This window comes from Triticum urartu, chromosome 1 (genome assembly GCF_003073215.2).
Source record: "Triticum urartu cultivar G1812 chromosome 1, Tu2.1, whole genome shotgun sequence".
NCBI classification, from domain to species: domain Eukaryota; kingdom Viridiplantae; phylum Streptophyta; class Magnoliopsida; order Poales; family Poaceae; genus Triticum; species Triticum urartu.
In genome coordinates this window covers 532,614,655-532,642,128 of record NC_053022.1, presented here as the reverse complement: position 1 = coordinate 532,642,128, position 27,474 = coordinate 532,614,655, and the positions used below count along the sequence as shown (strand labels likewise).

The following is a 27,474-nucleotide window of genomic DNA, read 5'->3' as shown; positions in this document are numbered from 1 at the left end:
CGTTGAAGTTATGAGTAGGCTTTCAACCGCATTGTCTTCATGAGTTTCAATGTGGTAGCCATTCATGCAGATATCCTTAAAACTCAACAGGGTACGAGTTGAATCCGGATACAATAAAGCCTCCTGGATTTCAAGTTTTGTACCATTCGGGAGTGTAAATGTGGCTTGACCAGAACCAACAATTACTGTGTCATGACCACCAATTGTCATAACACTTCCCTTACACATTTTGAGACTTTGGAAGTATTTAACCTCCCGTAGAATTGTGTTAGAGGCACCACTGTCTACTAAAAAAATTTCCTCCTCCATTGGATTGTTTCTCGAAGTTTTCTATAGAGTAAAAGAATAAAATTCATTATTTATTCAATCTCATATAGAAATAACACATACATTACACACTATGTATGTCTGCTACATATTATAATACATTATGTTTAAGGACATAATTATTACAATACCATATGTCCGAGGACATAATTATTTTACAACACACAACATAACTAAGGACATTATCAAAATACTTATGACATTATTGGAAGATCAAAGCATATCCCCATATATGTCTTTAGTAGAAGTGAAATCCACCATGTCTTCAACAGTAAGTGGTGGTCCTTCCTTTTGTTGAGCCTGATCTTGGTTCTCCATGTTGTCATGAACTTTGTTCTGATGAACGCCTTGAGAACTTTCAATCATTGGACCAGTGAAGTGAGCTTCGTACTGGTTCCCTTGAGCCTTCTTGCTCTTGCCAATTGATTGCTGATACAGCGTCACCAAATGCTTAGAAGTTGTACACTTCCTTGCATGATGAGTAGTACAACCACATCTGTAGCAAGCTTGAGAGCTGCTACCCTTATCATTTTTCTTAAAATGATTCTTGCCCTTTTGTACTCCATTGCTATTCTGATTCTTAATTGCGTCTCCACTTTCCTTTAAACTTCCTATGGTTCCTTTTGGGACCACGAGACTTCTGAGTATTCTGAGAATTGAAATGTGCTTCAGGCAGCGGCTGTGTTCCCGTTGGGCGGGACATATTATTCTTATCGAGAATTTCACTGTGCTTTTCTGCCTGAAGAAGTGCATATATCAACTCAGAATGCTTCTTGTATTTCTGCTGACGATGTTGTTCAGCAAGAATCCTCATATTAGGATGGAAAGTAGAAAGTGTCTTTTCAAAGAGATCCGCATCAGAAACTGCACTTTTGCAGAATCTCAACTTTGAGTTGATTTGATGCACGGCAGAATTGTATGCTGCAACGGACTTAAAATCCTGGAAACGGATAAGTGCCCATTCTCTTTGCGCTTCAGGCAACATCACCGACCTTTGTTGATCATAACGCTCCTTTAAGGAGTTCCACAATGATAGAGGACTTTCCTCCATCATGTACTCTTCTTTCAGAGCAGGATCAAGGTGGTGTCGAATGAAATGCAAAGAAGCATACTTTGCCGTATCTGCGATAGCAGGAGCACCTTGAGTAGGTGTGGTTATAGTGTTGATCAGATTCTTGGCCGCCAAGTTGATCTTGACATCCATGGCCCAGGTTAAATAGTTTCTGCCATCAATGGCAAGCTCAGCAAATTTCTTCTTGGATATGTCAGCCATATCCTGCATGAAAATATAATTCACTAGGTGTGTAAAATAAAATGCTTGAATCAAATATAAAGGTCTAGGAAAAGCCTAAACGACCCAAAATATGACTTTCTACAAAAGATAATCACCATAAAATGGCGTAGATCTTTGTTTTGTAGAACACATAGAGGTAGTCACCACGAAGTGGCATAGACACTCGTATGGCAATTTTCATGCCATAATATGTGTGCTTTCATTTTTGCTTTGAGGTAATCACTACTAAGTAGCGTAGACCTTATTCTTATGGTACTTTGTACAACCTTGTGTTACTTAAAACACTTTGAAGGTAATCACCAGATGGTGTAGACCTCACAGTTGTGAACAAAGCTATATGTATTGCCATAAGTGCAATCCATAAGATATGCGCAAAAATTGAAAGTAGTCATATAATTTTCAAGCACAATCAACATGTAGCAATTAAAGATTGCATCCATAAACATGTTGACATTACATAAGCAGACATTACATAGTACTATGTTAGAAAATACTAACAAACACATATGTACAAAAACTGAAAAAGCTAGAAGCTAATCAGAAAAGAAAACGAAAAATAATGGTAATAGGCCAAAACAGAACAGCCTACTACCGTGGCAAAGCCACCTTCTTTCTTTTCGTTTTTTATTCTTTTTTTTCTCTGCTGCTCGTACAACATGGATTAGTGACTAGTGTGCTGGCTGTCCAACAGCCATACACACGCACGAGTGGATTAAGGGAGGCGACGGATACTTCGTTCCCATCGACAAATCGTCCCCAATCCAACTCGAGCGGTGGCTGTCTGCACTACTACCACCAATCTCCCCTCGGCGACTGCCTCACCGGCGCGAGGTCGACGGCCCCGGCGCAGCATCTTCCTCCTCTGAAGAAGATCCACCAGGAAGCTGCGTCCCAGGTGCGACGCCGTTGGAGTGGCCGTTGGCCATTCCAAGAACCACCGCGCGGCTGCGTTGCAGCTCGGCCCGCGGCACTATGTGCCAGCGGCGGGGCGCCGATGGGCCAGTGGAGCTGCTCGCCCAGTTGTCGAAGACGTCCCCGAGCGCAGCAGCCCGCACGGGGAGGCGCAGCCCGAGGCTAGAGCTCGACGAAGAAGCCCCAGCGCTAGCCACCTCGTGCTCCGGCGTCGGAGATGGAAGACGCGGGGAGTCCGGCTGCGCGGGCTCCGCGGGCGGCACAGGCGGCGCAGGTTTGGCCTCCTCCTGGACCTCGTAATCTTGTGGCGTGGGTGGATGCAGGACCATCCATGGCCCCCAACCATGCACCGGGCACGGACGCGGTGGTGGAGGAGCCGCAAGTTCTGGCTCAACGTCGACGTCCACTGCGTCGTCCGCGGGCCTCCAGTACCTCGTCCGCGTACAGGTTTGGAGCGGCCGGTCCGGCAAGACCAGGCCGGGAGCGGCGCCGCCCGCGGCATGGCCGGTTCGGCGGAGCATTAGAAGGCCCAGCACCATCGCGACCTCGGACGCCATGTCCAAGACGTGGTCCACGGCGACGGAAACCGTTCCAGCGGCCTCCGAACCGGCGCAGATCACGGGCGTGGCGGTTGTGGCGGCGAAGTCCACCAACACCATGGCGACGCGACGGCCCTGTCGGCGTCTACCGCCGCTGCGAACAAGGTGCGAAGGAAGGACAGGAGACCACGAGCATCCTCTCACCTTTTCCTTTCTTCCCTTGGCTCTCTTCCCGGCGACTGTCACCGGCGTGATTGCCTATGCGTGCTCTGGCAGAGACAAGTGCTGATAACGTGTGGAAGAATTATTTGATCGAGTGTCTTATTCCCATGATGATCACATATTTATACAAGGGAACGACGCTTATAAGAAGATGCGCCTGTTCGAGGGATACGAGGAGCGGATGCCGGATTGCCTGGAGGTTCCCGCACGAAGAGGCCGGCGGTTGCTCCAGAGGATCCCATGCATGCTGTTATTTACACAAGATTATCTCTAATAATTAAAATCCTAACAAATTGAAAGAGTGATTTCGTTAGCAATAACACAAACAAACAATAACTGCAAAATGATATTAAAAAACAACGCAGCATGCAATATCAATGCAAATAGGGCTATCTGGCAAAAACAGAAATTATGTGAATTGGTCCTAACCATCATCTCCCCCTTCAGAGGCGCAGTGTAGAGCTAATCAGCAAACTTATTTAGGCCCTGCAACACTGCTTCCTCGATGGCCAGCTTCACCACAGGATCCACATGCTATAAAAATGTGAATTAGATTACATACACTTCAAAGCAGATATTGCATCATTAATTGTGCTGTCACACAAAGTTCAATCACGAACAGCATGCATATCATTTACAAATGGAGCAACAATGTATGCACACCCAAGTAACACAGGGACAAATTAATACTAACATGTTCAGCATAGTCGATGAAAACACTGTGATCTTTCAGAGAATCCTTCACCGCAGCATTGACACCTGACTTGATAATAGACAGCTTGAGAATAATATTGTCATCCTGTACCAAGCAAGGTGGTGAGTATACAAAATAAAAAACACACTGTTACTTGCAATTGTTGGTTAAAATTCCACATACATTTTTTAAGTGGCCAAGAGCTTCCTTCAGTCCCTTAGACACAGCAGCCTTGATGTTGTCCCTGACGAGTGAATCAGGATCCTATGAAAATAGTACAGTTTGGAAATTTAGACCAACGAAACATGATAGGCAGACAACTGCATGAACAAGCAAACAGGAGACTGTATCGAGCAACAAGCACACAACTGCATGAGATTAGAGGAACAAGCAAACAACTTCATGAGAATGTATTTTCAAACAAACAAATTGGCGGAACTCGGATCTAACTGACAGAATTTTGCAGTAGCTTAGAAGTTGTGCCAAACAAACAGATATATCACTTACTCGAATAGGACATTGAACCAATCATTTGAAAAGTTTAGACCAAGCAGTTAGCAACTATAGACCAACCAGTTTGCGAACTTGAAACATACTACTTGATAGAATAGGAACAAATGCTATGAGGAACAAGTACCAATGTAAGCAAACATTTTGCAAATGCAAACAAAGCCACATGAGTAAGACAGAATAACAATTGTATATCTAGGCGAAGGCTATGGAGAGTAAGTGAGTATCAATGTGACGGAATTATGTACTGTTACAGACATTCCAAATTATAATCATGCAAAGCTGACTTAAGGTTTATCCATTTGGGCACAATCATGCAATCTCTATAAATAGCTTAACATGCAAAGTAAAAACTGGATCAACATGGCAGTTTAATCAAAAACAATTATGCAAGTTACAATCACATATCATCACCATAAAGAGCATGATCTTTTGGGCTCATTAGAGAGTAAAAAAATACAGTTAAGTTCTGCCACAGAAAAACGTTTCACTGCGGACGATTAGGATGCCAGATTAATCCACTTCTAACTTGTCCACAGAACAGATATATAAAACAAATCTCGCACTAGTACAGATCCCCAAATCGATGTCCTACATTACAGGCAGCAGATTTGACAAGAAAGTACAAAGACAAAGGTCGGTTCGTGGGCGATTTACAAGTCTGCGATCTGGACAGGACAAGAAAGGAGCAGAGAGGGAAATACCCTGCCGGTGGAGAAAAGTCGACCAATCCTTGAAGCAGCAGGGCCGTACTCCGCGCAGCTCTTGGGTGGCAGAGCTTCCCCAGCCCTGGAAATGGAAACCACAACGGTTAACCCGGTAGATCTGATGGTGGTGATGAACAAACAAGCAACCTGAGGGGGTCACAGGGCTCACCTGGTGAGAAGAGGCTGCAGACGGACAGATCTGACCGCCTTGAACGCGTACCCGGTGCTTGCCCGGAGCGCCATCGACACGAACAGCAGGAAACGCTCGTGGCTCTGGCTCCCCTCTCTTCGCCGCCGCCGCCGCCTCCTCTTGAGGATTAGGGTTTCGGAGACAGAGAGGGAGCACGTATAAATAGAGGTAAGCCAAGAGGCCGCATTCGCCTCTGCCAGGCCAGGCGAGCGGAAAGGCCCAGGTAGCCCACAAAAATTAGGGAGAGACGGCCATCATAGGCCAAGCCCAAAAACAGATCCACATTGGCCCGACAATGTTAAGGAGAGAAGCCCAACAATGACCATTCGGAAGGAAAAAAATTTGTTGGAGCGTTGAGCTGTAAAACATTGCAAAAAGGACCTTGGAAATCATGTAAACTCGTCAGGCACTCGAACCCAGCAATTTGTCTGCTAGTACAAGAGCAGATCGGGTTATTGGAAAAGAAATCTTCAAGCCAAAAGAAATTGAAACACAGTTGTTGAACAACAACAGATGAAGGGCGAAAAGAGTCGAAGAAGAGATCCAGCTTGCGTGACTTTGATCCAAAAAAAAGTCTAAATAACGGATCTGTTATTTGTAGATCGAGCGCCGCACCAAGATCCAACGTTGCCACAAAGCACGCCGACGTCTTCCATGGACATGGATCCTTGAAGATGAGGCTTTGCCGTCTTGTCGATGAGGAACCACGGATGGTATAATTCCACATACCACAGCGCCATGGAACCAGCCTAGCACGTTCGCGTAGAACATGAAGGCCAGATGCATGGCACTGGGATGCGTGGACCTGGCGAGAGGTTGAAGAAGAAGAAGAAGAAGCAAGATGGGGGGGGCGACGGCGCTAGGTTAGGAGGGAGGGAGGGAGGGCCGAAGGGCGGGACGGGAGGCTGAGGGGCTGCTTATATATGCTGGACGCGCCGGGTCAGTAGGAGCTCACTGAAGTACGTGGCACGGGAAGGACACCTGGGGCAGGCGCGGGACCCGTCTGCCATACACCCACGCCCGTCACACGTGGACCCTGCGGAGAGCCTCGACCTGAAAAGTCGTGACGCCAACGGATCCAACGATCTGACACTGTCTCCTCCATCTCCACCGTCGGTGGAGAAGCCCCCGCGATCACACGGCCCACAGTGCCCCGCAGGAAACACACGATCCGCGTACTCTCCCCTGATTGGCCTGGAGTTGCGTCCACCGGTTTTTTTTTTCTTCTTCTCAGGGATGGGCGCGCTGCGGTTTGTTGAGGCGTCACGTCAAAACGACCGAGTCACACGCGCTTGTTTCCTGGAGTAGTACAAGTATACGTGACATGATAGTGCCCGATTCATATATGCCACAAATAAGCGGTGCATCAGTACGAGACATATACTGCGCGGTACACGGTTTGCCCAAAATAACGCTCTGCTACGCCTTGCACGGCCACGACACACAAGACATGCCCAAGTTACGTGGTACGCCGTGTTCTTCTGCCACACTTGTAAATTTACAACATTTTTCCTCGGGGCAACTCCAACGCGCCGGACACATTCTGTCCACGCGTCCGGCCGAGTCGAAACAAACACAAACAGCGGCGGCGTGGACAACGTGCGTCCGACGCCCGCCTTTGTCCTCCCAGACCGCCATACAATGGCATATCGGCCATTCTCCCTCCCCATCCATAGTCGAAACACCCCGCCCTCGCCATCGCCGACCATGCGTCGATACCTTCGCCATAAGGACATAAGGAAATAAGAGTATCTGCAACCGGGTACAGCGAACCTGACATTCGAAACGCCCGCAGGCGCGTCCGGGCTTCGACAAGGAAGAGTAGGGCATGCGAGACAGCGGGGCCTTGAGTGCCGTGAGCCGGTGCGTGACCCATGCCCTACTCTACCTCGTTTGCTACCGGAGCAACACTTCAAGGGGTGCAGCCGGCCGCCGAACATGGCACGACGGAGATAGAAGAGTTTTTTTTCGATTAGGTTTCACGTTGGATGTAATAATATGGTAGTTTTCTTAATAAACGTATACGAAAGAAATTATTCAAGGTGTGACCGGTCACTGTACACGGACACGCCCGGGCTCCGACGAGGAAGAGTAGGCAACGAAGCGGTTGCGCATTTGTTGTCGCGTACGAACGCCAGACGGACCCCCCTCCCGCCTCCAGTAAGGCAGCGACGACACACCTCGCGCCAAATCCATGCGTCATTTCGTCGAACGCAATGGATTCCCGACGGAAGGAGTCCGAGCGGTGCTGTCGCGCGACCTCCTCCCGAGAGTGGCAGAGCGCAAGGGAGATGGTCATCTCCTCCTCGGGGCCGCATGGTACAAGCTCTCAATCAATGGATTTGGAGGTGTAGGATTCGAATCCGTTGTCCACCATGCCGAGAAGGTTGGATATTGCCGGACGGGGGCTTGGGTGGTGGAGTGGACTGGAGCGAATTGGAGTTCAGTGGCTAGGGTTTGATCTGGGGAGCGAACGGAAATGAATATATGTTGGATCGGATGGGCCAGCGTGGGTCGGGTCCAACATGGAGGATGCGTCCGGGACACCCCATATCTGCATCAGTACGAGACATATACTGCACAGTACACGGTTTGCGGTCGCGGAAAATAACGCCGCTACGCCTTGCACGGCCATGACACAAAAACATTTTTTCACAGGGCAACTCCAACGTGCCCGACGCATTCTGTCCACGAGCGTCCGCCCGAGTCGAAACAAATGCAAACACCGGCGGCGTGGACACCGTGCGTCCGACGCCCGCCTTTGTCCTCCCCTGACCCGCCATACAGTGGCATATTGGCCATTCTCCTTCCCCGTCCATAGTCGAAACACCCCGCCCTCGCCATCGCCGACCACGCGTTGATACTTTCGCCATAAGTACATAAGGAAATAAGAGCATCTACACCCGGATACAGCAAACCTGACACTCAAAACGCCCGGGCGTGTCTGCGTACAGTGACCAGTCACACCTTAAATAATTTCTTTCAGATACATTTATTAAGAACGGTCACACCTTGAATAATTTCTTTCGGATACATTTGTTAAGAAAACTACAATATTATTACATGCAACGTGAAACCTAAACTAAAGAAGCTCGTCTGGCTCCGCCGTGCCATGTCCGGCGGCTGGCTGCACCCCTTAAAGTGTTGCTCTAGTTGCCCGCAAGGTAGAGTAGGACATGGGACACGCACCGGCTCACGACACTCAAGGTGTCGCTATCTCCCATGCCCTACTCTTCCTCGTCGGAGCCCGTCGCATTGCAGATCGTCATGGACGTGAGATCGATGATGGATTCATCGTGGGAGGAGCAGACGATGTCCACCGTGACGTGGTTGCGATGCCCGGGCTGGTCGTGCACCATATGGGGCGCCGGAGAATGCGACTCCGCCACGCCAACGTCCGCCGCCGAGAGGGCTGTTGTCGCCTCCCGCGTCCATTGCCTCGCAAAACGGACACGCCTCGCCATATTTACGTTGTGCGACACACACGTGTCCACCTCTGCCTCAACGCGCCAACGAAGCGGTTGTGCATCTGTTGTCGCGTTCGAACGCCAGACGGAACCCCCCTCCCGCCTCCGGTAAGGCAGCGGCGACACACCTCGCGGCGGATCCATGTGCCATTTGGCCGGTGCCGTCGGGCGACCTCCTCCCGAGAGTGGCGGAGCACGAGGGAGATAGTCATCTCCTCCTCGAGGCCGCATGGTATGAGCTCTCGGTCAATGGATCTGGAGGTGTAGGACTCGGATCCGCTATCCGCCATGCTGAGAAGGTTAGAGATTGCCGGTCGGGGGCTTGGGTGGCGGAGTGGGCTGGAGAGAATTGGAGGGGAGTGGCTAGGGTTTGGTCCAGGGAGCAAATGGAAATGAATATATGTGGGATCGCGTGGGCCGGCGTGGGTTGGGTCCAACATGGAGGACGCGTCCGGGCCACCCGATATCCATCCCATATTTAGGCTGGATATGAGGGTGAAGGAAATATGCCCTAGAGGCAATAATAAAGTTGTTATTTACATTACCTTATATCATGATAAATGTTTATTATTCATGCTAGAATTGTATTAACCGGAAACTTAGTACATGTGTGAATACATAGACAAACAGAGTGTCCCTAGTATGCCTCTACTTGACTAGCTCGTTAATCAAAGACGGTTATGTTTACTGACCATAGACATGTGTTGTCATTTGATGAACGAGATCACATCATTAGAGAATGATGTGATGGACAGGAACCATTCGTTAGCTTAGCATTATGATCATTAAGTTTTATTGCTATTGCTTTCTTCATGACTTATACATGTTTCTCTGACTATAAGATTATGCAACTCCCGAATACCGGAGGAACACCTTGTGTGCTATAAAATGTCACAACGTAACTGGGTGATTATAAAGATGCTCTACAGGTGTCTCCGAAGGTGTTTGTTGGGTTGGCATAGATCGAGATTAGGATTTGTCACTCCGAGTATCGGAGAGGTATCTCTGGGCCCTCTCGGTAATGCACATCACTATAAGCCTTGCAAACAATGTGACTAATGAGTTAGTTGCGGGATGACGCATTACGGAACGAGTAAAGAGACTTGCCGATAACGAGATTGAACTAGGTATGATGATACCGACGATCGAATCTCGGGCAAGTAACATACCGATGACAAAGAGAATAACATATGTTGTTATGCGGTTTGACCGATAAAGATCTTCGTAGAATATGTAGGAGCCAATATGAGCATCCAGGTTCCGCTATTGGTTATTGACCGGAGATGTGTCTCGGTCATGTCTACATAGTTCTCGAACCCGTAGGGTCCGCACGCTTAACGTTCGATGACGATTTGTATTATGAGTTATGCGTTTTGGTGGCCGAAGTTTATTCGGAGTCCCGGGTAAGATCACGGACATGACGAGGAGTCTCGAAATGGTCGAGAAGTAAACATTGATATATTGGAAGGTTATATACGAACACCGGAATGGTTCCGATAAGGTTCGGAGATTTTTTGGAGTACCGGGAGGCTACCGGAACCCCCCAGGAAAGTTAATGGGCCTATTGGGCCATAGTGGAGAGAGGGAGGCTGCCACAGGAGGGGGCGCCCCCCAAGCCCAATCCGAATTGGACAAGGGGTGGGGGCGCGGCCCTCCTTTCCTTCTTCCTCTCCCCCCTTTCCCCTTTCCCCTCTCTGTTGGAAGGAAAGGGGGGGCCGAATCCTACTTGGACTGGGAGTCCAAGTAGGACTCCCCCCTTGGCGCCCCCCCCTTGGGTCAGCCACCACCTCCTCCCCTCCTTTATATATGTGGGCGGGGGGCACCCCAAAGGCACGCCAAGATTTGTCTTAGCCGTGTGCGGTGCCCCCCTCCACAATTTACTACTCCGATCGTCATAGTGCTTAGGCGAAGCCCTGCGCTAATCACATCACCAACACCGTCACCACGCCATCGTGCTGACGGAACTCTCCCTCGACCCTCTACTGGATCAAGAGCTCGAGGGACGTCATCGAGCCGAACATGTGCTGAACACGGAAGTGTCGTACGTTCGGTACTTGGATCGGTTGGATCATGAAGACGTTCAACTACATCAACCGCGTTAATATAACGCTTCCGCTTTCGGTCTACGAGGGTACGTGGACACACTCTCCCCCTCTCATTGCTATGCATCTCCAAGATAGATCTTGCGTGATCGTAGGAAATTTTGTGAAATTGCATGCTACGTTCTCCAACAGAGGGGTGCTAGTCAGCCCGAGCATTTGAGGCTAGTTTGAGGCACCCATCTCAATCAGGTTTTTTTGATCGGCTAGTGACCGGACTGTCCTCCGTGTTTGATTATAATAGATGATGCGTGCGATGCACGATTACAAGTATGAACTAGATGAGAGAGGGCTATGTTTGAGGCGCCCATCTTGATCAGTTTTTCTTGATCGGCTAGTGATCGGACTGTCCTCTGTGTTTGATTACAATATATATTACCTGCGATGCACGATTACAAGTATGACCGAGATGAGAGAGGGCTATGTTTGAGGCGCCCATCCCGGTCAGGTTTTTTGATCGGTTAGTGACCGGACTGTCCTCCGTGTTTGATTACAATATATGTTGCGTGCGATGCATGATTACAATTATGAACTAGATGAGAGATGGCTATGGTGGTCGAGATGGCTATGGAGGTGAAAAAATGGCGGGGGCTAGGGTTTGTGGATGAAGACGATGATGAATGGGTTGTGGCTATGCTTGGCGCTCCTCTTCTGCTGGTTATGTTGACATTTCGATGGGGTCCCCTTAATAAAAGTTGTTCAAGTGGATGACCTGCCTCAGTTTCCATGCAAAACGACCGCTCATGCGAGCGTGTGCGGTCGCATGGTACGCCGTCTTTCACTCTGGAGGCCTTCTGACGCCTCCTGATGATTTATTTCTTCTCCATTTTCCTTCATTTCCTTTCTCCCACGTGACATCTTCCCCTTTTAGCCCATTTCCTGTGAAAAAATATCAAAGAGAGAATTTGTGGAAATATCAGAGCGAATATCTCTCTTTCAATTAATTATCTCGGTTTAAACAAGGTTGAAATGAGTGCAAAAATATCACTCATCGGAGCATAGCTCTATTTCTTGAGTCACTTGGGAATTATATATGTTGACCACTATAAACAATATGAAAAACATGAAGACCAAGATCGTACCCTCTAAGACGAGGGGAGGTAAGGAACTGCTATCACACTTTGCACTTGATTCACCTTCTATTTTGAGTAGGCTTGCGACACCACCACCTGTTATTCAATCTGGTATGTTGCAAGTAATTGATGATGCTACTTATGCTATAAGTGAAACTTGTGATGATGCTAATGCTCTACTTGAGAAAACTGTGCCACTAGATGAATTTCTTGGTGAACAACTTGCGAAAGCTAAAGAACTTGAGAATGCTGAAACTGGTGAAAATTATGATTCACCTATTAGCCTAGCTCTCATACTCGAGTTGAAATTCCTAAGATACGTGAGGGTTATGTTATGGATGGGGAGATAGCTAGTGAATATCTTGCTTGTAATGACACAAATGGTGTTAAGAAATTGCTGAGTAAGTGATACGTCTCCAACGTATCTATCATTTTTTATTGTTACATGCTATTATATTATCTGTTTTGGATGTTTTATATGCATTATTATGCTATTTTATATTATTTTTGGGACTAGCCTATTAACCTAGAGCCTAGTGCCAGTTTATGATTTTTTCCTTATTTTTGAGCTTCGCAGAAAAGGAATACTAAACGGAGTCCAAATGAAATAAAACTTCACGATGATTTTTCTTGGACTAAAGACACCCAGGGGACTTGGAGTCCAAGCCAGAAGAGCCACGAGGTGGAGGCAAGGGTGGAGGGTGCGCCCCCTACCTTGTGGCTCCCTGGGGACTCCCCTGACCTAGCTTCTCCTCCTATATATTCACATATATTCCAAAACCCTCAGACGCATCCACGAAAACACTTTTCCACCGCCGCGACCTTCTGTTCATGCGAGATCCCATTTTGGGGCCTTTTCCGGCATCCTGCCGGAGAGGGATTCGATCACGGAGGGCATCTACATCAACTCCTAGATAATATTATGGTTAATTATTCTCAATGGCATACCGAAAGATATTCTACTAGTAAAAAGGTGCATGCGATTGAAGAGATTAATGTTTTGAGTGGAAAGATGGATGAACTTATGAAATTGTTTGCTAGTAAGAGTTCTCCTATTGATCCTAATGATATGCCTCTGTCCACTTTTATTGAGAATAATAATGAATCTATGGATGCGAATTTTGTTGGTAGGAACAACTTTGGTAATAACGCGTATAGAGGTAATTTTTATCCTAGGCTGTTTCCTAGTAATTCCTCTAATAATCATGGTAATTTCTACAACAATTCTTATGGAAATTATAATAAGATGCCCTTTGATCTTGATAATAGTATTAAAGAATTTATGAGTTCGCAAAAGAATTTCAATGCTTTGGTTGAAGAAAAATTGCTTAAGTTTGATGATTTGGCTAGGAACGTGGATAGAATTTCTCTTGAGATTGATTATTTGAAAATTAGATCTATTCAAACCAAGCATGATATTAATGAATCTCTAAAATCTATGATAATTTCCATTGATGAGTGCAAAGAAAGAACCGCTAAGATGAGTGCTAAGCGAGATTGGTTTGTAAAAGCGTGTTCTTCTAGTTTTTGTGAAAATAATGATGAAGATCATAAAGTGATTGATGAGTAAACTTTAGCTAAAAGGCGTCCCAATGAATTTGGAGTTTATAGATCTTGATGCAAAAATTGATAAAGTGGGATTGGAGAGATCAAAACTTTAAGTAGCGATGAACCCACTCTTTTGGATTTCAAGGAATTTAATTATTATAATTTTTCTTTAATAGATTGTATTTCCTTGTTGCAATCCATGTTGAATTCTCCTCATGCTTATAATCAAAATAAAACTTTTACTAAACATATCGTTGATGCTATGATGAAATCTTTTGAAGAAAAGCTTGAATTGGAAGTTTCTATACCTAGAAAACTTTATGATGAGTGGGAACCTACTATTAAGATTAAGATTAACGATTATGAGTGCCATGCTATGTGTGATTTGGGTGCTAGCGTTTCCACGATTCCAAAAACTTTATGTGATGTGTTAGGTTTCCGTGAATTTGATGATTGTTCTTCAAAATTGCATCTTGTGGATTCCACTATTAAGAAACCTATGGGAAGAATTAATGATGTTCTTATTGTCACAAATAGGAATTATGTGCCCGTAGATTTCATTGTTCTTGATATAGATTGCAATCCTACATGTCCTATTATTCTTGGTAGACCTTTCTTTAGAACGATTGGGGCAATTATTGATATGAAAGAAGGAACATTAGATTTCAATTTTTAAGGAAGGGCATGGAACACTTTCCTAGAAATAAAATTAAGTTTCCATATGAATCTAATACGAGAGCTACTTATGGATTGCATACCAAAGATGACAATACCTAGATCTATGTTTTTATGCCTAGCTAAGGGCGTAAAACAATAGCGCTTATTGGGAGGCAACCCAATTTATTTTTTACTTTTTTGGTTCTATTTTTCAATAAATACACATTATTATCCTTTGTAGATGTGTTTTGGTGTTTTAGTTAGTGTTTGTGCCAAGTAATACCTTTGGGATGGCTTACGGTGATAGTTGATTTGATCTTGCTGAAAAACAAAAAATTTGCGCCAAGCAAAATAATTTTCATAATTCACAGAAGCGTGCTTTGATCTGAATTTTTACACAAGATTGATATACAAATTGCCCAGGCTTTCCTAATTTTTCAGAATTTTGGAGTTACAGAAGTATTCGAAGTGTACAGATTGCTACAGACTGTTTGTTTTTACAGATTCTGTTTTCTATGTGTTTTTTGCTTATTTTGATGAATCTATGGGTAGTATCGGGGGGTATGAACCATGGAAAAATGGAATACAGTAGATATTACACCAATATAACTAAATAATGAGTTCACAACAATACCAAAAAGTGGTGATTTTATTTTCTTATACTAACGGATCTCATGAGATTTTTCTATTGAGTTTTGTGTTGTGAAGTTTTCAAGTTTTGGGTAAAGATTTGATGGACTATGGAATAAGGAGTGGAAAGATCCTAAGCTTGGGGATGCCCAAGGCACCCCAAGGTAATATTCAAGTACAACTAAGAGTCTAAGCTTGGGGATGCCCTGGAAGGCATCCCCTCTTTCGTCTTCGTCTATCGGTAACTTTACTTGAGGCTATATTTTTATTCACCACATGATATGTGTCTTGCTTGGAGCGTCTTGTATGATTTGAGTCTTTGATTTTTAGTTTTCCACAATCATCCTTGATGTACACACCTTTTGAGAGGGATACGCATAAATCACGATTTATTAGAATACTCTATGTGCTTCACTTATATCTTTTGAGCTAGGCAATTTTGCTCTAGTGCTTCACTTATATCTTTTTAGAGCACGATGGTGGTTTTATTTTATAGAAATTGTTGAACTCTCATGCTTCACTTATATTATTTTGAGGGTCTTTCTAAACAGCATGGTAATTTGCTTAGGTTATGAATTTAGTCCTAGTATGATGGGCATCCAAGAGGGATATAATAAAAAAATCATATAAGAGCATTGAATACTATGAGAAGTTTGATTCCTTGCATTTGTTTTGAGATATGAGGATGGTGATATTAGAGTCATGCTAGTGAGTAATTGTGGATTAGTAAGATACTTGTGTTAAAGTTTGTGATTCCCGTAGCATGCACGTATGGTGAACCGTTATGTAACGAAGTTGGAGCATGAGGTATTTATTGATTGTCTTCCTTATAAGTGGTGGTCAGGGACGAGCAATTCTCTTTTCCTACCAATCTACCCCCCTAGGAGCATGTGTGTAGTACTTTGTTTCGATAGCTAATAGACTTTTGCAATAAGTATGTGAGTTCTTTATGACTAATGTTGAGTCCATGGATTATACGCACTCTCACCCTTCCATCATTTCTAGCCTCTCTAGTACCGCGCAACTTTCACCGGCGCATTACACCCACCTTATAATTTCCTAAAAACAACCACCATACGTACCTATTATGGCCTTTCCATAGCATTTCCGAGATATATTGCCATGCAACTTCCACCATTTTGTTTATCATGACACGCTTCTTCATTGTCATATTGCTTTGCATAATCATGTAGTTGACATCGTATTTGTGGCAAAGCCACCATTCATATTATTTTTATACATGCCACTCTTGAGTCATTGCACATCCCGGTACACTGCGGAATGCATTCATATAGAGTCATACCTTTGTTCTAGTATCGAGTTGTAATTTTGAGTTGTATGTAAATAAAAGTGTGATGATCATCATTATTAGAGCATTGTCCCATATGAGGTTATCAAAATAAAAGAGGCCGAAGAAACCCAAACTAAAAAAGAGGCCAAAGAAGCCCACCAAAAAAAGAAAAAAGAAGAAAAAAATGAGAGAAAAGAGAGAAGGGGCAATGTTACTACCCTTTTCCCACACGTGTGCTTCAAAGTAGCACCACGATCTTCATGATAGAGAGTCTCCTACGTTATCACTTTCATATATTACTAGCGGGAATTTTCATTAGAGAACTTGGCTTGTATATTCCAACGATGGGCTTCCTCAAATTGCCCTAGGTCTTCATGAGCAAGCAAGTTGGATGCACACCCACTTAGTTTCTTTTTGAACTTTCATACACTTATAGCTCTAGTGCATCAGTTGCATGGCAATCCCTACTCACTCACATTGATATCTATTGATGGGCATCTCCATAGCCCGTTGATACACCTAGTTGATGTGAGACTATCTCCTTCTTTTTGTCTTCTCCACAAACCACCATATTCCAACTTGCCAGACATTGCCTTTTTTATTAATCTCATTACCATACCAAAGGAAATTTCTGCTTGATTTATCAACATGATCCAGTATGGTGAGATGAACTTTGAGAGAGCACATAACAAATATTGGCATGGAGGCCACCACAGAGTTTATGTAGGTGAGTCTGCCTGAATGGTTCATGAATCTAGCCACCCCAGACATTCTTTTACCAATTCTAGAGACCACATGAATAAGATCTTGGACAGAAGGTTTGGTGGTGCCCATGGGGAGGCCCAAGTAAGTAAATGGTAAGCTCTCAACCTTGCATCTAAAAGAATTAGCAAACATAGATACTGATTACTGATCAATATAAATAGGTATCATGGAGGATTTGGTGAAATTAACAAATAGAACAGTAGATAGACTGAAAAGATGGAGCAGGTACTTCAGATGAATAAGATGATCTTCATCAGCTGGCATAATCATTAAGGTGTCATCAACATATTGGATGATTGGGTAGTCTTGACCATATGCATGATTTATGGGTAGAGAAAGCTCCCCATTTGACCAAGCAGCATTCAGCAAGTTGGATGCACACCCACTTAGTTTCTTTTTGAACTTTCATACACTTATAGCTCTAGTGCATCAGTTGCATGGCAATCCCTACTCACTCACATTGATATCTATTGATGGGCATCTCCATAGCCCGTTGATACACCTAGTTGATGTGAGACTATCTCCTTCTTTTTGTCTTCTCCACAAACCACCATATTCCAACTTGCCAGACATTGCCTTTTTTATTAATCTCATTACCATACCAAAGGAAATTTCTGCTTGATTTATCAACATGATCCAGTATGGTGAGATGAACTTTGAGAGAGCACATAACAAATATTGGCATGGAGGCCACCACAGAGTTTATGTAGGTGAGTCTGCCTGAATGGTTCATGAATCTAGCCACCCCAGACATTCTTTTACCAATTCTAGAGACCACATGAATAAGATCTTGGACAGAAGGTTTGGTGGTGCCCATGGGGAGGCCCAAGTAAGTAAATGGTAAGCTCTCAACCTTGCATCTAAAAGAATTAGCAAACATAGATACTGATTACTGATCAATATAAATAGGTATCATGGAGGATTTGGTGAAATTAACAAATAGAACAGTAGATAGACTGAAAAGATGGAGCAGGTACTTCAGATGAATAAGATGATCTTCATCAGCTGGCATAATCATTAAGGTGTCATCAACATATTGGATGATTGGGTAGTCTTGACCATATGCATGATTTATGGGTAGAGAAAGCTCCCCATTTGACCAAGCAGCATTCACAATTGATTGCAGTAAGTCAACAACAATAATGTATAGGAGAGGAGAGTGTGGATCACCTTGTCTGACTCGTATTTTACATATAATTTTTTTACCCGCAACTCCATTAAGCAGGACAAAGGTAGATGCAGAATATAAAATGTTTGACACCCAATTTATCCATCTAGGTCCAAATCCCTTAGCCTTTAGCATATTAATAATGGCCTTGTATTCAATCTTGTCAAAAGCTTTTTCAAAATCTAGCTTAAGTATGATGATAGGTTTTTTTGATTGGTGACATAGGTGAAGATATTCAAAGGCATAGCCCAGACAGTCTTGAATGTTCCTTCCTTTGATAAACCCATATTGGTTTTGATGAATAAGAGAGGTGATGATTTTCTGTGCTCTGTTTGCCATTAACTTGGTGATAATTTTAAGAGGAAGGCTAACCAAGGAAATAGGTCTGAAATCATTCATAGTTTCAGGGCTTGAGATCTTTGGTATGAGAGTAATGAAAGTAGTGTTTATACTTTGAATATTACAATTCCCTTCAAAGAAATCTCAAATCCTAGTGTAGATGTCTTGTTTGATAATGTCCCAACATTTCCTCAAGAAAGTGCCATTAAAGGCATCAGGTCCAGGGGCTCCGTCAGAGGGCAAATCATTAACTACCTCATCAATCTCATCCATAGAAAAAGGTGCCTCAAGCTCAGTTAGATCCTGGGATTGGATAAGTTCATCCACGTTGAATAGCATAGTAGGATTGATGGATTATCCCAATCTTTCTTTGTAGGATTGCCAACTAATTGCAGCTTTATGATCATGGTTTTGATAAGGAACTCCATCATCACCTAGAATAGTAGAAATGTATTTTTTTCTATAACTTTGGGTAGCCAAAGCATGAAAGAAATCCGTATTTTCATCATCTAATCTTATACTTCTCATTTTGAACCTGGATTTCCAATTAATTTTTTAACTTCTAGTAGTTTGGAGATGTGCTTCTTCAACATCTTCCTGAAATTTGATTCCATAATACTCAGAGCCCTTTGATCTTCAATGCCATCTAGCATATCAAGGACATAATTACAGGCAGAGATATTAGTATTAAGTCTAGAAAGGTTTTTACTCCATTTCTTGAGACCCAATCTGAGGCATTTAAATCTGGCAGTAACATCCATGGCAGAATTACTAAATTGCTGATTTCTGTTCCAGCATTGTAAGACAGTCTCATAAAATCCATCAAACTCAAAGCAGTAGTTTTCAAATCTGAAGATGGAAGCCCTTGGTATGTCACTGCCAATCTGAATGTGGATTGGGATATGATCTGATGAGACTCTAGCAAGTGGGTGAGCCAATGTATTTGGGAATGATAGAGTTCAATTTGCAGAGGTGAACATCCAGTCTAATTTTTCTAAAAGTGGCAGATCCTACATATTACTCCATGTGAAATTTCTTCATTTAAGTGGTATTTCCACAAGGTCTAATTGCTGCAAAAGACTGTTGAACATAAGCATATTATTTGTGTCACCCCAAGGTCTGTTTCTGTCATTGGGGCTTCTGATTAGATTGAAATCTCCCACAAGCATCCAGTGATCCATTTGAGATGCATCAATATTGTTTAACCAGTCAAAAAAATCAGCTTTGACTTCATTTTGACAAGGACCATAAATGTTGGTGATATAGAAAATGTGTCCAGATAAGTTGCAAATCAGCTTGACAATAATCTGAAAGGTTGATTGGCTGATGATGGTCCCATTGAAAAGACTACCATTCCAAATAGTGATAAGACCACCAGAAAGACCCATTGAGGGGGTATAAGCATATTGATTAAATCTTCCGGGTGAGAAATTTCTGAGATAAGCCAGATCAAATGAGTCTCCTTTTGTTTCTTGGATACATATAATACCATAGTTACTTTCATCAATTTTAGCCCTCAAATCATCCCATCTAGTTTGAGAATTTATCCCTCTGACATTCCAATTTAAAATATTCCAAGTTCTATTCATGGAAAAGGGGGTAGAGTGTGTTTCCATAATGAGATGGTATAATCATTCCATTCTTGACTGAGATCAGATACATGAAAATTGCAATAGTGGTAAACCAATAGTCTGGGCTAGATCTTATATAGCAGCATAACTGGTTAATGACAAACTGACCATTCAGACTTCTCAAATAGTGAAATAATAAATAAAGCATAAGGTCCCAGCAAAATAAACTTATTATGGAGTTTAATTCCTTATAGACCATGGTCATAAATGTATCACACACTAGCAACCAGCACCAGATGATAAAATAAAAGGGCATAAGGCCTAAATGAGTCTTGACACAGCAAGACCATCTAAAAACATCACTACACTTATTCATGATCAACAGTGGACTTCAGTTTCTCTCCAGAGACCTTCTCAGGAGGGATCTGGCACTGCTTGGTAGCAATGGCTTGGATGATTGCGAGAGGAAGCTCCAGAGGGGGATCAGCCGCAGGGTCATGGATTTCATGTTCAAGCTCCACATATAGGTTCTTCTTGCACTTTGCCTTGTTTTTAGCTTTGACAGCAGCAGATTAATCTTAGAAAGCCACACTCAATCCAGCAAGACGACGGCTGCGACGCAGATCATTCACATCCGGAGGGGCATTGACCTTCTTTCTCTTGTTGACAACAGGTGAAGTCTGAATAACTATTTGCTCTCTTGCAGCACTCAGTGGGATCTCATTGACTGGGAGTTGTGAGCACTTGCGAGGAAATCAAGCAGTGCAGGAGAATCAACTTGTTCTGGGTTCTGCATAATGCTGGTCTCAGGAATGACAGGCAGTTCAGAGATTGTCACAGCAGAAGCAACAGGTGCAGCAGGGTGTTCTGTAGTTATAGTGAATAAACACTTCTTTATGGGTCCATGCTCTTCATCTACATTGATCAGCTGACACCTGGTGCTGATGACATTGGAGCCAGCAAGTTGATCTAATATAGGAGGTGTGGAGGCCATAATTTTTGACATCATGTCATGAAGGGCAATGAAAGAATCAGCAATGAAAGAACAGGGCGATCATGCTGTTCATGTTTGTTGGAAATATGAGCAAATTACTACGAGATTTAATTCGAAATAAATAGGAAATAGTAGCAGAGATTAAACTAATCATGCGAACTAGCATAGTAGATGAACAGATCACATCTAGGGCACATACTAGAAACATGAATTCTACCACGATCTCGAACAAGAAGGATAGAATAACATACGGTGCAGCGGGTGCAGCACCGCCGGCGTTGACGTTGTCGCCCATGTCGTCGAGGATGAGGTTGCCGAGGTCGGGGAAGAAGTCGTCGTTCGCGAAGTCGTCGCTGCCAGCAGTCGCGCGAGTGCGCTCCCCAAAAACCTGATCGCCCCTCTCCCGTACAGGATCACGAGAGGCGGGGTTCCGGAGGCCTGCTGTCCCTTCTCGCGGTGCACGCCGAAAGGAGGGATGGAGAAGACTTGCTTGGCGGCGCAATGATCTGGAATGGTGGTGAGAAACCATACGAAGCGGCCGCGGCTAGGGTAGACGTCTGCCTGACTATATAGTGCGGGCCGGGTAGGTCGTGGGAGTAAACCCCACGTCCGAGTCGTCACGATCCAAAAGAATCGGAAAACGGTTCAGTAATTAACGCGTCCGTTAATTATTAATTAATGACTCATTAATTTTTCCCGAGCAGCAAAAATATAGACAACGTGCATAGCTCTGTCCTCGGCTCGGCTCAATCCCGCAACCCGCGGCGCGGCGCGTCGGCGTGGCGAGGCGAGCGAGGAGGAGGAGCGCGCGTGTAGGTCTCCTCTTCTCATGCTCATACAAGTGGTAGAAGAGCTCACCTTATAAAGAGGTGCAACTCTCTCTCAACTTATGAGTGGGACTAAACTTTAGCCTCACTCACTCCACTCACATGTGTGCATGAATGGGCCAAGAGAATTTCAGAATTTTAGTTGGGCTTTGGGCCAAAGGCCTACTAGCAAAATTCCAACAATCCCCCACAAAGTCTCATTGGCACATCTCATCATTTAGTTCCAAAACATTGTTTATATACCGGTGCTTAGTGGAGACTGTGAAGTTGAACTTCCACTTAGAGATTTATGCTACACTAGATCACAACTTGAATAGTGGACTATGCCTTGAACTACAAGTTTTCTGTGAAACTAGTTTCACACAAATTCTTGACCGATACTGGGCTGCCGCAAGGCTTCCCCGCGGGTGGAGCGTATACGTCATACTCCAGGGCCTTTCATGAATTTATTAGAGAACACCCAATTCTCACAGACTGCGACGTTAACAGTCAAATTCATATAGGTGTGTTCCTCAGAAGATGTTCTGCAGGACAACATCTCTGCTTACCCGAATAAGCCACTTGGAACACATTAAGATAAGTATCAACCTGCCATGCAGATCAGGAGAGTATTGCATCTTCACGGAGTGGGATAATTAATATAGGGATACTCTCCTCCCAGCTGACCAACAGCTTGTCTCCCACTTCTACTTCACGGGATCTCCGATCACATAGAGTGGGTTACCACTATGGACAACTCATGCGGTGGGTCTCAAACCCATCTCCATCGATGCATTATCTATCACATTACGTGATAGACCCTTTGTGAAGGGATCTGCCAAGTTTTTCGACGTTTGGATATAATCCAACGTAATAACTCCGGAGTTCCTCAATTTTCTGACAGATTTTAGTCTCCTCTTCACATGCCTTGAGGACTTCATATTGTCCTTAGAACTGTTTATCTTGACGATCACAGTTTGATTATCACAGTTCATCAGGATAGGGGGTATTGGTTTTTCAACCATAGGTAAGTCCATCAAGAGTTCACGAAGCCACTCTGCTTCAACAGTGGCAGTGTCTAATGCTGTGAGTTCTGCTTCCATAGTTGACCTCGTTAAGATGGTCTGCTTGCAAGACTTCCAGGAAACAGCGCCACCACCAAGTGTAAAAACATAACCACTTGTGGCCTTAATCTCATCAGCATCAGATATCCAGTTTGAGTCACTATAACCCTCCAGTACCCTTGGATACCCGGTGTAGTGAATCCCATAGCTCGCGGTGCCTTTCAAATAGCGCATAACTCTCTCAAGCGCATGCCAATGATCATCTCCCGGTTTTGACACAAACCGACTCAGCTTGCTCACAGCAAAAGAGATGTCAGGCCTCGTGGCACTCGCCAAATACATAAGCGAGCCAATAATCTGAGAATACCTCAGTTGATCTCTAGCAATCCGTCGATTCTTTCGAAGCAACACACTAGCATCATATGGAGTTGGAGAAGGCGTGCAGTCGCTATACCCAAAACGACTCAAGACCTTTTCCACATAATGAGACTGAAGCAGTGTGATCCCACCATTCTCATCTCTCAACAGCTTGATGTTTAAGATAACATCAGCTACTCCTAGATCCTTCATCTCAAAACAGCGAGATAAGAAATCCTTAACCTCCTTGATTAAATCAAGTTTGGTTCCAAAGATCAATATGTCGTCGACATACAGACAAAGAATAACTCCTTCGCCCCCACCATAGCGATAGTACACGCACTTGTCACCATCGTTTACTACAAAGCCGGCAGCAGTTAATGTTCTTTCGAACTTCTCATGCCACTCCTTAGGAGCTTGTTTAAGGCCATATAAAGACTTTAATAACTTGCACACCTTTCCTTCCTGACCAGGTACTACAAAACCATCTGGCTGATCCATGTAAATTTCCTCCTTCAACTCTCCATTGAGGAAAGCCGTCTTAACGTCCATTTGATGAACGAGAAGACCATGTGAGGCAGCCAGTGATAGTAGCACCCGAATTGTGGTCAGTCTAGCCACGGGTGAGTAAGTATCAAAGAAGTCTTCACCTTCTTTCTGGGTATAACCCTTGGCCACAAGCCGTGCCTTGTACTTTTCAATCGTACCATCAGGTCTAAGCTTCTTCTTGAACACCCACTTACATCCTACAGGTTTGCACCCATAAGGACGGTCAGTGATCTCCCAGGTACCGTTAGCTAAGATGGAATCCATCTCGCTACGTACAGCTTCCTTCCAGTAGTCAGCATCAGGAGATGCATAGGCTTCTGAAATAGTCCTGGGTGTGTCATCCACGAGGTACACAATGAAATCATCACCAAAGGACTTTGCAGTCCTCTGTCTCTTACTGCTCACAAGAGTTCCATTGTCACCCTCAACAGGATTCTCAACGTGTTCCATCGCAATGGTGGGTTCAGGAATTACAGTGAATTCCTCACTAGATGGAGTTGGTATCTCCTGATTTGATGAACTTGACATATCCTTCATAGGAAATATGTCCTTAAGAAAAGTTGCATCATTCGACTCCATAATCGTACCAACATGCATGTCGGACACCTCAGATTTTATTATCAAAAATCTATAGCCGATGCTATGAAAAGCATAGTGAGGGAGTCCTGGATTAGGGGGTGTCCGGGTAGCCGGACTATACCTTCAGCCGGACTCCAGGACTATGAAGATACAAGATTGGAGACTTCGCCCCGTGTCCAGATGGGACTTTCCTTGGCGTGGAAGGCAAGCTTGGCGATGCGGATATTTAGATCTCCTACCATTGTAACCGACTTTGTGTAACCCTAACCCTCTCCGGTGTCTATATAAACCGGAGGGTTTTAGTCCGTAGGACAACTCCAACATACAACAATCATACCATAGGCTAGCTTCTAGGGTTTAGCCTCCTTGATCTCGTGGTAGATCTACTCTTGTACTACCCATATCATCAATATTAATCAAGCAGAACATAGGGTTTTACCTCCATCAAGAGGGCCCGAACCTGGGTAAAACATTGTGTCCCTTGTCTCCTGTTACCATCCGCCTAGACGCACAGTTCGGGACCCCCTACCCGAGATCCGCCGGTTTTGACACCGACATTGGTGCTTTCACTGAGAGTTCCTCTGAGTCGTCGCTTTTAGGCCCGATGGCTCCTTTGATCATCAACGACGATGCGGTCCAGGGTGAGACTTTTCTCCCCGGACAAATCTTCATCTTCGGTGGCTTCGCACTGCGGGCCAATTCGCTTGGCCGCCTGGAGCAGATCGAAAGCTATGCCCCTGGCCATCACGTCAGGTTTGGAAGTTTAAACTACACGGCTGACATCCGCGGGGACTTGATCTTCAACGGATTCGAGCCACAGCCAAGCGCGCCGCATTGTCTCGATGGGCATGATCTAGCTCTACCGCCGAACAGTGTCCTGGAGGCCGCACGCACACTGGTTCCGACCCTTAATTTGGAGCCTGCTGCGCCGATCGAGGATGAGTGGTTGGACACCACCTCGGGGGCTGCAATCTCGAAGGGGATCGAGTCGAACACCAGCCCCGCACTCCGCATGGCCCGTGACTTCGAAGAGACGGATTCCTCTTCGGACTCCGAGCCCTCCGCGCGCCTGCCAATCGAATCCGATTGGGCGCCGATCATGGAGTTCACCGCCGCGGACATCTTTCAGCACTCGCCCTTCGGCGACATCCTGAAGTCACTAAAGTCTCTCTCTTTATCAGGAGAGCTCTGGCCGGACTACGGTCAGCAAGGATGGGATACGGATGATGAAGAAATTCAAAACCCACCCACCACCCATTTGGTAGCCACCGTCGATAATTTAAACGACGTGCTCAACTTCGACCCCGAAGACATCGACGGCATGGACGACGATGCAGGAGACGCAGATGAACCAACGCCTATAGGGCATTGGACAGCCACCTCATCTCATGATGTGTACATGGTGGATACCCCTAAAGGAAGCGACAACGAGGAACACGGGGATGGAACGAGGGATCGATCCCTCGAAAAACAATCAAAGCGTCGGCGTAAACGCCGACCCAAGCCCCGCCGAAGAGACAGCCATAGAGCAGGATGAGCCGGTAGACGACGAGCATGCTAGAGCAACTGTCCGAACAGGGCAACCCGGATAAAGAAACCGAACATCCCTCCCCCGACGAAAATGGCATTCCGGACGACCTTACGCCAGATAAGCCCACGGAGCAGAAGAACCTCCACAAGAGGCTCGTTGCAACCGCACACAGCCTGAAAAGCAGAAGCGGAAGTTAAAACTGCGGAAGATGCACTCAGGATCAGATGGAGTAAAGTAATCAATACTGCAGACAAATACGGCGACAGTCGCCGCGCTAAAAGCTATCCGAAGCGAAAGCTACTGCCTGAATTCGACGAAGAAGCCTTAGAGCCCTCGCATTCAAAAAGTAAGAAAGCCACACGGTCGGATAGACGACCCCATGGCCAGCATAAAGCGGCAACGGCGCCGCACTTAAGCCGGCATGCGACCCACTTAAGGATTTGCATCAAAAAGATGGCCCAGCCAGGTCCATTTACGGGCCAAGAAAGCAAGCTCTCGTAAGCAATGCAAGAAAGCCATTATCAGAACCCGTCACACCCAAATACAGGGGCGCCGCGCACCCCCTATGTTTCACCGATGAGGTCCTGGATTATGAATTTCCAGCGGGATTCAAACCCGTAAACATAGAGGCATATGATGGAACAACAGACCCTGGAGTCTGGATCGAGGATTATATCCTCCACATACATATGGCTAGAGGAGAAGACCTCCACGCCATAAAATACTTACCCCTCAGGCTTAAAGTGCCAGCCCGGTATTGGCTTAAAAGCCTTCCTGAAAACACAATCGGAAGTTGGGAAGAGCTCGAGGACGCTTTCCGAGCAAATTTTCAAGGGACCTATGTCCGCCCTCCGGACGCAGACGATCTCGGTCACATAACTCAACAGCCCGGAGAGTCAGCTCGGCAATTCTGGAATAGATTTCTTACTAAAAAGAATCAGATAGTCGACTGTCCGGACACTGAAGCCTTAGCAGCTTTCAGGCATAATGTCCGAGACGAATGGCTCGCCAGACACCTCGGCCAAGAAAAGCCAAGAACAATGGCCGCACTAACAAGCCTCATGACCCGCTTTTGCGCAGGAGAGGACAGCTGGCTGGCAAGATGTAGCACCAGCGACCCAAGTACATCCGAAACTAGGGATGGAAACGGAAAACCGCGACGCAATAAGGACCGTCGCCGGACTAAGGAAAAAAGTCCGAAGAGCACGGCACTCAACGCCGGATTTAAAAGCTCACGGCAGAATCAGAAAAAGCCGCCCCTCCAGGATAACAGAGATGATTTATCCAGCCTAAACAAAATCTTGGACAGGATATGTCAAATACACAGTACTCCCGGAAAGCCTGCTAACCATACCCACAGAGATTGTTGGGTTTTCAAACAATCCGGCAGACTCAACGCCGAACACAAGGGGCTCGACACACCAAGCGAAGACGAGGACAAACCCCAAAAGCAGAGCACCAGGAAACAAAAGAATTTCCCACAAGAAGTAAAAACAGTAAACTTACTTCACATAACAAAACGTGCGGCGCCCATAAAGGTACGCGCCACACGGCCTATCCCAAAGGGGTCCCGCCACTGGTTGTCAAAACC

At 45.1% G+C, this 27,474-nt stretch overlaps 1 protein-coding gene and 1 pseudogene across 2 annotated transcripts; one reads left to right on the top strand and one right to left on the bottom strand.

Annotated features, from left to right (window-relative positions):
- Positions 1-1,426: 1,426 nt before the first annotated feature.
- LOC125526667 lies at positions 1,427-6,273 on the bottom strand. Of its 2 annotated transcripts, XM_048691310.1 has the most exons (7): positions 6,011-6,273; positions 5,375-5,514; positions 5,203-5,287; positions 4,172-4,252; positions 3,989-4,093; positions 3,724-3,828; positions 1,427-1,603 (listed from the first exon to the last, which is right to left on the bottom strand). In XM_048691310.1, the coding sequence occupies exons 1-6, from the start codon at positions 6,179-6,181 to the stop codon at positions 3,757-3,759; spliced, it is 654 nt and encodes a 217-aa protein (XP_048547267.1). In that variant the 5' UTR covers positions 6,182-6,273; the 3' UTR covers positions 1,427-1,603; positions 3,724-3,756. The 2 variants fall into 2 exon arrangements, with proteins under 2 accessions (XP_048547267.1, XP_048547274.1); XM_048691317.1 differs by lacking the exon at positions 1,427-1,603 and having other exon boundaries at positions 3,628-3,828; positions 5,375-6,273.
- Positions 2,854-3,388, top strand: LOC125526681 (annotated as a pseudogene).
- Positions 6,274-27,474: the final 21,201 nt, after the last annotated feature.